Consider the following 9,869-nt stretch of genomic DNA (forward strand, 5'->3'; position numbering starts at 1 on the left):
CTCTTTTAGGCCGAAGAAAGGTTATACGGCATTAACTGATGATGTGACGTCACTGGTATTCGAATAAACTTCGGGCGCGACAGGCCATGTTCCACCTTTACCTTTGGTACCTGTCCATTGCAAGCATTGCCGTTCTGAAGGAAGGCTCTGCCGTATTGCCTGAGTGTGTAACGTCACTGACCATTAATTTGTGTACCCTTTTGAGCCCACTATAGACCACAAGACATCAGCTGACGATATGATGTCACTGGGTTTCGACAAGACATCATGCGCAACAGGCCATGCTCTATCTTTACTTTTCGTACCCGTGTACTACAAGCATTCGAGTGCTACACCAAGACGACGCTGAACCATCTCAGTGTGTGACGTCACTGGTCATGAGTTTATACTGGTTCACTTGGCCACCACAGACTACAAGGCATGATATCCCCGAAGCATCACCGGATAATATGACGTCACCGGCATGATACCAAATATGCAGCGCAACAGGCCATGATCTTTGCCTTTCGTACCTGTCTACTGGAGCATTCGCGTGCTATATCAAGGTGATGCCAAATCATCTCAGTGTGTGATGTCACTGGTCATGAGTTTGCGCGGATTCTCTTAGGCCGCCCAATGCCACAAGACAGCATATCCCGTAAAGCATCACGGGATGATATGACGTCACTGGTATTCGAGTTCAGATCAAGTGCAACGGGCCATGTTTCATCTTTACCTTGCGCACCTGTCTATTACAATCATTGGCGTGCTGAATGAAGGCTCTGTCGAGTCTCCTGAGTGTGCAACGTCACTGGTCAAGAGTTTTTACGGGCTCGTTTCAAGCCCCTATACGACATAATGCGTCAGCTGACGATATGACGTCACTGGTGTCCGACTTAACATCAGGCGCAACAGGCCATGTTCTATCTTTACCTTTCGTTCCTGTCTATTACAAATGTTGACGAGCTGAATGAAGGCTCTGCTGAGTCTCCTTAGTGTGGGTGGATACTCAGGTGGATCGGCACGGCCTTCATATAGTACTTGAATGCTTGCAGTGGCCAGGTACGAAAAGCAAAGATGGAACATGGCCTGTTGCGCATGAGGTTAAGTCAAAAACCAGTGACATCATATCGTCAGCTGATGTCTTACCCTATGGGGGGTTCAAAACATCCCGTAAAAAAACTCATGACCAGTGACGTTACACACTCAAGAGACTTCACAGAGTCTTCCTTCAGCACGCCAATGCCTACAATAGACAGGTACGAAAGGTAAAGACGAGCATGGCCTGCCGCGCCTGGCGTTTAGTTGGATACCAGTGACGTCACATCGTCAGATGTTGTTTGATGTCCTTCAATAAGCCCGAGTAAAACCGTGTAAACTGATGACCAGTTGCATCACACGCTCAGGTGATTCGGCTGAGCCTTTATGTGACGCGCGAATATTTGCAGTAGATAGGTGCGAAAGGTAAAGATGAAACATGACTGATAGCACCTGATGCTTAATTGAATACCAGTGACGTCATACCGCTATCTGATGCCTAATGGCCTTAGGTCGGCCCAGAAAAGACCCGTAAAAACTCATGACCAGTGACGTCACACATTCAGTGAATTACCAGTCACGACATACCGTTAGCTGATGCATTTTGGCTTTCACGCAGCTACCAATATCTCAGTTCATGCCTCGGCCCATCACTAGCTGGAACACGATCTCGAAAGCCTCGACAGTGCTCGTTCAGGCCGGCAACGGTCCCATCAGACCACTTTGGCTAATCGTATGTATCCACCTGTCTGGCACACAGCTGGGTGGTGCCTCTCGGGTCGACAGTCCCATACATGGATGGAGGTGTTTGCACCTGACCGCCACGAAGGCGGCAACGAGGGTCAGCGCCCCGTGCTGGATGTTGACCTCGTCCATCTCGTCGCCGCGGCGGGGGCCATTTTCGGTCCTCTCGCCGTCACCGCCATGTAGCTTGTCTTCGCCCGACTCGTTGACCCCGTCGTCCTCGCCGAACTCGTTCAGGGCGGGCACTGGACGCCTCACGACTGTTTGCTGGTAGGCGGCTTCCATCTTGTCCGCATGCCATGCGACTTCCACTGCAGCTGGATCTTAGATCTGCGACACAACAAAACACGGTCATTTCCACGTACCTAGCAGGCGCATTAATCAGACCGTACTACAAGTCGCCAGTGTTGTTTTTCATTGCAACAGCAAAACATGTTGGACCTGGACATGCCCTTTTTGGTTATCGCATACTTGTTTTCATACACAACTATTTTTTGTGGTCCAGCGTGACAATCCGGGCGGGTAAGAGGGACGGTCAACGGCCGACGAGTACTGCACTGCGTGCACCATTCTCATATCTACCCCTCCTGGTCATAGCCACGGATTTGTCTGAATGGTTCCGTTTCATGGTCTCAGTTCAGTGTATCAGCTACCCAGGGGGGTGGCGCCGCCATTACTGTTTTTCGACGCAAAAATACACGAAAACAGCGCGGCCCTCCGAGCCCTGTGTGGTAGTCAGGCCCCACTTTGTAAACAAGATTATGGTTGGAAAGTCTCGTTTGAATCTCGTACTGTAGTCTACATACTGCACAAAGCGGCATGGATTGTGCATGCACTAAACTGTGAATCGGGTTGAAAGATCTCTGCGTAAAACAGGCGGTAACTTTCCTTTTTAAGCACACACGTACTCACTTCGGCGTGCCGGCGATGTCCAGTTGCTTGGAAGGAACTGCACTTGGTGGAAGGCATTTAACATTGGGTCTGGGACTGGTCTTAACCAGATGACCAGGATCAGTCATAATATTGAAATGATTACCGCATTCTCCACATTTATAGTTAGTCAAAGAGCAACGGTGTACTCATGTTTTCACGATAATTAGATCGATTTTTAGAAGTGTGAAAAACTTAAGTGCCTTCGTTGCGCCGTTTGACATTCTTGCAAGACGCTGCATCGCAGGATGGCATCTTGCTGCCAAAAAACCGCCTTTGATGCTTACTCTTGCCCAATGCTCGCACACCACTTCGAATTTCTGCCACCCGCGACATAACAGCACGCACCGAGGCCACATACTACAAGCTTGACGCCACGCTGCACGATAATAGACAAGACCGACCACAGCATTTATGCGTGACGACTGCCTTCCAAGCGACGCAGTCGACGTTGCCATGCAACGCCGCTGCTCAAGCCAATGCGTCTTTGTGACGTCGCCGCCTAACGTTAAGGAGCCGCCCGCCCGACCAATTTCTCAAGCTGTGATGATGGCCCCCTGCTGGGAACAACCAAACGGCGCGCGCTGACCTGAGTCAAGGTTAGTGAAATCATTTTGTCTCTTCCGCGCCACGCATTTGGCACTGCAAAAAATAAAGCTATTGCGGTACACAGGGATGACGTAGAGCTGCGCGTACCGAGCAATCAAACTCTCAAACAAATCAAATCAAAGCTGTCTCAAATGACACAACGCTCTAAAACGCTACGTAGCAAACTGATCACGTTTGTTGCAAGATGCTGTGGCCAGTAGCATTCTTACCACCAATAATAAGCCTAGTTATTTGGTATTTCATACCGTTTAGTATGTGAAGTGAACCTTGGCCAAAAAATCTGAAAAGCGCCGATCTGCGGGGCATTGAAAAAGAAAACATTGTGTTATTACTTATCTGTGAGGTCAGCACTGATATAGTATAGTTTGTAGTACGTTTCTACCACCGGCTAAAAACTATCCTGATCAAAGCTTCTTTGTTTGGCAGCATTTTATGCCTACACTTGCTCATACAGCGAAACGTCATCGTTTCGACATGCACCCACGCTGCAGGCGTTAGCAAGTACAGACCAATAGTAAACTTTTCGTTTTGTCGAGCTGGGGTGATGTGTTGTAGTATGATTTTATCTGTTGCAATTCGTTTTCATTTTCGCAATTTTGTCATCAACTGGTTTGCAAAGGTGTCAGTTTTTGTCACCGATCATATCCAGCAAATTAGAAGTTTTTCCACCCTATCTACCAACACTCGCAATGTCTGGGGTATAACAGGGTGGCAGGCTTTGTAATCCCCAGTTGACTGGTATTCGGTGGTCAGCATGGTTCTGAGGGTCGATGTCGGCGCCCCCATGTCAACGCGTGTCGGCGCTAACCGCAAGTCTTCCGACGCGACCACCTAAAGGCGCGATGAGACAGATGACGCTGCCCGACTTCAGAGCCGACGGGGGGCGTCAAGCCGCCGTTAACCATCGATGATGATAACGGTGATGATGAATGACTGCCTCGCAACCCGTCTGGGTATCTAATATATTGCGAACTCATTTAACTGTCGTTAAGTTCAGTCCGGAAAGCAAAGTAACGCATTTTTGAGCTAACATCTAGAAAGGAAAGAACAATGTATCTGAAGCGCTGAGGTACCGTGCTAACGTTCCTCCGGTTACCAGGAGGCCCGACGCCGGTGCTCGATGATTCGCCCTCCGGATCGGCCCCGGCGCCGCCTCCGTCCGAGGTGCCTGACGTGGTTCGCACCTACTTCCCCGAGACGTGGCTGTTCGATCTCCATACGGTCGGGTCAGTGGACGAACATGGACGCACCGACTGTGACGAGGCTGCGTTGGATGTGGACTTGAGCCGTTGATCCTCGTACTATGAAGCTTTCATGGGTTTGCTGTCTTGGCTACCTATCGTTTCATGTCGTTTGAGTATGTTCACATGTACATGTAACCAGCCAGTAGTATGTTGGATGCACATTAACCTATTAGTTGAAACCGTCAACAGCTTACACGATCATGTAAACAAAACAAAATCATAATTTTGTTTTTAAGAAAGGGGCATGATGCGTTTTTGTCCTCAAAATGTATCCAGAAATATGCACTAACTAGTATAGATCATGAGCGTGGGCAGATCACACATGATAGATAATAAGTCGTAATTTTAAGCACTATCATCATAAAGAGCACCAAGTTCTTGATATTCCCCTTCACCCAACACATTCTTATACCTCAAGCGTTGGTCGTTTTCGACATTATAACTCACCATGTCGCATCCAGGAACTAGGACAGAATTGCACCATCACGTCACGATTCCGTGCCTATACAGATTAGAACTCGCCATGCCACATGCAGGAACTAGAACAGCCACACCATCAAGTCACGATTCCGTGCCGCTCCTCACATGCAGGAACTGGACAGCTACACCACCAAGTCATGATTCCGTGCCGTTAGTCATGTTCACATTTAAACCCACCATGCCACATGCAGGAACTAGGACAGTTACACCATCAAGCCACAATTCGGTGCCGTTCCTCGGCCGCCTGGCCAGTGTCACAGCCGGCCACCTCCGCACCGGGCAGGAACGACGGCTCGGTGACGCTGACCCAGAAGGTGCCGGACACCATCACCGAGTGGGTAGGCGGAGCCGTGTGCAGCTCAGAGACGGCCGGCCTTGGCGTGGCGCCGTCGGCCTCCCTCACCAGCTTCCAGCCGTTCTTCGTCAGCTACGCGCTGCCCTACTCGGTGAAACGCGGCGAGACGTTAGTGCTCAAGGTCTCGGTGCTCAACTACAACAAAGAGGCGCTGCCGGTGGGTCCTCGTTGCTCTCCTGAGCGCTCTGTTCCGCTCGTGTTATCTTGCTCGCTCGTGTTATCTCTGTCGGTGCTCGGCGTCACCATACGCCACATGCTGGGGAAGACTGAATCCAACGCTAGCTTTACCAGCTGTCCGCTCGGACACTACTGGCTCCACGCGATATCCCACTGGCCCTGTGGACGCTAAACATGCACCGGCGCCTGTGGCCGCAGGTCAAGCTGACACTGGTGGCGTCGGACGAGTTCGAGACGCTCTCGGCGCCGGTGGTGACCTCGTGCGTGTCGACCGGCGTGGCCGAGGTCGTGCCGTACCGGCTGCGGCCCGGCCAGCTCGGCGACGTTAACATCACCGTGGTGGCTGAAGTGTACTCCGTCTTCTCCGCCGAGTGTGGGTCAGGGGTGGTGCCCTACTTCAGGTGCGTGGCGCTCCACGTTGCCGGAGTACGGAGCGTGGCACACGCCGTGTGAGTCAGCTTTAAACACGGCAGATGTGCGTAACCGAGACACGAGCCCAGACGCCCTGGTTTGCGTGGGATGTTAAGAGTTGCAAATGAACCGGTAGGGTTTCCTATCGCATGCACGTTTCTGTCCTGTAATGACATACATATATTTGCTGAAAAAATCAAAATGCCTTCATTTTTTGATCCAATGAAATATGAAGGCGTGACTACTCTCAACCGATATCCCATTTTGCCGTGGATGCATGCAGCCAACGCGATTACCATTTGGACAGGGACGCCGTGACCAGGCCGATTCTGGTGGAGCCGGAGGGCTTCGAGCGTGAAGTCATCCACTCCTTCTTCATGTGCATCAGCCGTGAGTGCGCTGCCAAAGCGGATGTTAACGGGACGACTAAGGCCGGTGCCGGTGTAGCTGCAGGCTAGTGACGGTTTGGAGGGCGCGGCGTTGCTGGCAGTGTTGGGACGCACGTACGCTCAGCCGTGTGTTGGCGTTGTTTCCTTGATCGCGACGCGGCTTTCATCGTCCCGCCGCATGGCTACGGACGTGTCCTGTGCCGCAGTAGGGCTCGCCCTGTTTGGGTACCGCTTCCCTGACCCGACCCGTACGCCGGCAGCGGAGGGTGCCGACCTGTCGGGCGGACCGAATAGGCGGGAGGTTGACTGGCCGCTGCTTCTGCCGGCCGACCTGGTGCCCGACTCCGAGCGGGCTCAGATCGCCGTCGTCAGAGACCTGCTGGGTCCGCAGGACGAACATAAAAGCAGCCGAGAACGACTGTTACATGAAGTTTATCAGGAAATTTTGTTGTGGCCGAAGTAATAATCGCTTTTGCCTTCTGTAACAATATCACTCGCTCCCTTTTACCTCACCATACAACAGAATACCAGACAAAAATGTGTCAGAAGCGGACCTTATGTGCAGAAATCGATAAAATGATCCATAGATGAAACAAACGTGCACCGTTGCAGTCAGGGGCACAGCCAGAAATTCTGCAATACGGAGGGGTGTGTGGGTAGGGTCGGAGCTCGCTGAGTGCTTGCCATAATATAAATAAAGGAGTCCTCTATGGTGCTTAGTAAAACATGCGTTGCTTACAGTGGGGAAGAAGGGCAGCCTGCCTCCGCCCCCCCCCCCCTCCCCCCCGTTCTCTGGCGGTGTCTGGTTGTGGTTGTGTTCCCGATGTACGCTCGCACTATACCATACCGCAGTGTGTAGCGAGACGTCCGATTAAACAGCACAAAATTGGGTTAAACAGCTCACCAAAAGGCTGATCTTTCATGTCTACCGCCGTGTGCAGGAACACATTCCAGTAGCTCTTATTACACCTGTTGCCTTTGTATGCACATAGACGTGAGCGACTTAGCGCTGTAGGATAGCTACCCCTGAGGCCGTGTTGGACACCGCTCACCGTCCGTGGGTTAGCTACCGCCGGGGTCGTGCTGGCCGTCGCTCACCGTCCGTGGGTTAGCTACCTCTGGGACTGTATTCACCGCCGCTCACCGTCCGTGGAATGCCATGTCAGCCACCGCTCACCGTCCGTGGAATGCCATGTCAGCAACGGCTCACCGTCCGAGGAATGTCATGTCAGCCAACGCTCACCGTCCGAGGAATGCCATGTCAGCCACCGCTCACCGTCCGTGGAAAGCCACGTCAGCTAACGCTCACCGTCCGAGGAATGCCATGTCAGCCACCGCTCACCGTCCGAGGAATGTCATGTCAGTCACCGCTCACCGTCCGAGGAATACCATGTCAGCAACGGCTCATCGTCCGTGGAAAGCCAAGTCAGCCACCGCTCACCGTCCGAGGAATGCCATGTCAGCCACCGCTCACCGTCCGTGGAATACCATGTCAGCAACGGCTCACCGTCCGTGGAAAGCCAAGTCAGCCAACGCTCACCGTCCGAGGAATGCCATGTCAGCCATCGCTCACCGTTCGAGGAATGTCATGTTGGCCGCCGCTCATCAGCCGCCATGTGCCTTCACCAGGACATCAGCTCCTGTACTGCAGGACCTGTACACGCTGACGCTGCTGACGCACGCGCGCGCCGTGGCCGGCCGCCTGGACGAGGCGCGGTTTGGTCTGACAGAGCTCAAGAGCCGCGCCACCAGGGATGAGGGCCTGGTGTACTGGCGCAACGAAGGTGAGAGTCATCCCGCCGCACCAGCACAACAGTAACACTCGCTGGAGGGAGTGGTGCTGTGAACGTCCGAACGCTAGTTGATCAGCTTGTGATAGCTGTGGTGCTTTGACAACTGCTCATAGTATGCTTGGCAGAATGCGTTGGTGAAGGCTGAGTGTGCACAGTTGTGTGTGTTCTGTACTCTTTCGTGTGTTTTGATGGAACTCTACAGTGAGCACATATGAAATGTGACACCATTTTCTGCATTTCACTGAATCTAATGTACTGAACACACCTTCCTCAATTGCTGGTCTATCCTGAACAGCGGTTGACCAGCGTACTTTCAAAACCTTATCGTGGCGTATGTCACCAGGGTCTGGCGAGAATCGGGCGCTCAGCGTAGAGATGGGTGCCTATAACATCCTGACGATGAAGCTGGTGGAGAAAGCCGGTGACGACAGCAGCGAACACTTCAGCGACGCGCTGGGTGCCGTGCGCTGGATCACCCAGCAGTGCAACAGTCCGCGGCGGCTTCGTGTCCACGCAGGTCATAGAAATCACTGGGGTGGACGTCACGTGTCTGCCGGACTAGCTGGTCACGACACTGCCACACATTGCCTGCTGTCTGTCGTACATGTGTGGCTTGCTAGTCCCCCCCTCAGAAGGGCCTGTTGTACCTGTTTGTCCTGTTCACTACCGACGGAGGGGCCTGCCGTACATGTGTATCATGCATACCCCTCCCCGTGTACTCCTACCTCATACCCCTGTGTATCCTGCTCACCCCCCACGGAGGGGCCTGTCGTAGCTGTGTGGTTTGTTCACTCCCCACGGAGGAGTCCATTGTATGTGTATGGCTTGTTCACCCCTCGGAGTGTTCTGCCGTACCTGTGTGTCTTGCTCACTCCCAGGGAGGGGACTGTCATATCCATGTGTTCTGCTCATTACCCTCTGAGGGGTCTGTTGTACCCCTGAGTCCGACCCACTCTCATCGAATGGGTTCTACAATGTCCTGTGCGCTGCTCACTTGGCGGACGGCCGTGACAGCATGCGGTGCTGGCGCTGGAGGCACTGGCCGTCTTCTCGGCCGACCTGCCTCGCCTCAGCAGCGCCGACCTGCGAGTACACGTCTCTGATGACAGCTCGCTGAACGACATCATCAGCGTGACGGCGGACAATCAGCTACTGATGCAAACTCGTGACATCACGCTGCTGCAGGTCACGTCCACGTCAGAGCCAGGGCACCGGCTGCGCCTGGTGCAGGTCAGTGGTGGAGCAACCGTGTTAAACCCACGTAAGGTCGGGGTGGTGCCGGCTGCACCCTGGTGCGGGTCAGAAAGTAAAGCCCGTGGTAAACTATGGTAAGGTCGCGATGGCGCCGGCTGCGCCCTGGTGCAGGTCAGTGATGGAGCAACCGTGTTAACCGTGTTGAGAGAAGAAGAGAGAGAGAGGGAGAGAGCGAGAGGAGAGAGAGGGGAGGAGAGGGGAGGAAGAGAGGAGGAGAGAGAGAGGAGAGAGAGGAGAGAGAGGAGAGGAGAGAGAGAGAGGAGAGAGAGAGAGGAGGAGAGAGGAGAGAGAGAGAGAGAGGAGAGAGAGAGAGAGAGAGAGAGAGAGAGAGAGAGAGAGAGAGGAGAGAGAGAGAGGGAGAGGAGAGAGAGAGGAGAGAGAGAGATGAGAGAGAGAGAGAGAGAGGAAGAGAGAGAGGAGAGAGAGAGAGAGAGAGAGAGAGAGAGAGAGAGAGAGAGAAAGAGAG

At 53.1% G+C, this 9,869-nt stretch overlaps 2 protein-coding genes across 2 annotated transcripts; both read left to right on the top strand.

Moving 5' to 3' along the window:
- The first annotated feature begins 1,815 nt into the window (after positions 1-1,815).
- Positions 1,816-6,914, top strand: LOC119103079 (alpha-2-macroglobulin-like). The gene is made up of 6 exons (XM_037226526.1): positions 1,816-1,858; positions 4,400-4,526; positions 5,308-5,536; positions 5,755-5,957; positions 6,275-6,357; positions 6,617-6,914. The coding sequence occupies exons 1-6, from the start codon at positions 1,816-1,818 to the stop codon at positions 6,817-6,819; spliced, it is 888 nt and encodes a 295-aa protein (XP_037082421.1). The 3' UTR covers positions 6,820-6,914.
- Positions 6,915-7,129: 215 nt separating this feature from the next.
- LOC119103080 (uncharacterized) lies at positions 7,130-9,522 on the top strand. Its single transcript, XM_037226527.1, has 4 exons — positions 7,130-8,140; positions 8,493-8,662; positions 9,164-9,410; positions 9,515-9,522. Exons 1-4 carry the CDS (start codon positions 7,516-7,518, stop codon positions 9,520-9,522), a joined length of 1,050 nt encoding a protein of 349 aa, XP_037082422.1. The 5' UTR covers positions 7,130-7,515.
- The last annotated feature ends 347 nt before the right edge of the window (positions 9,523-9,869 follow it).

This window comes from Pollicipes pollicipes, unplaced genomic scaffold, assembly GCF_011947565.3.
Source record: "Pollicipes pollicipes isolate AB1234 unplaced genomic scaffold, Ppol_2.1 Scaffold_5724;HRSCAF=6776_pilon_pilon_pilon, whole genome shotgun sequence".
Lineage (NCBI taxonomy): Eukaryota > Metazoa > Arthropoda > Thecostraca > Pollicipedomorpha > Pollicipedidae > Pollicipes > Pollicipes pollicipes.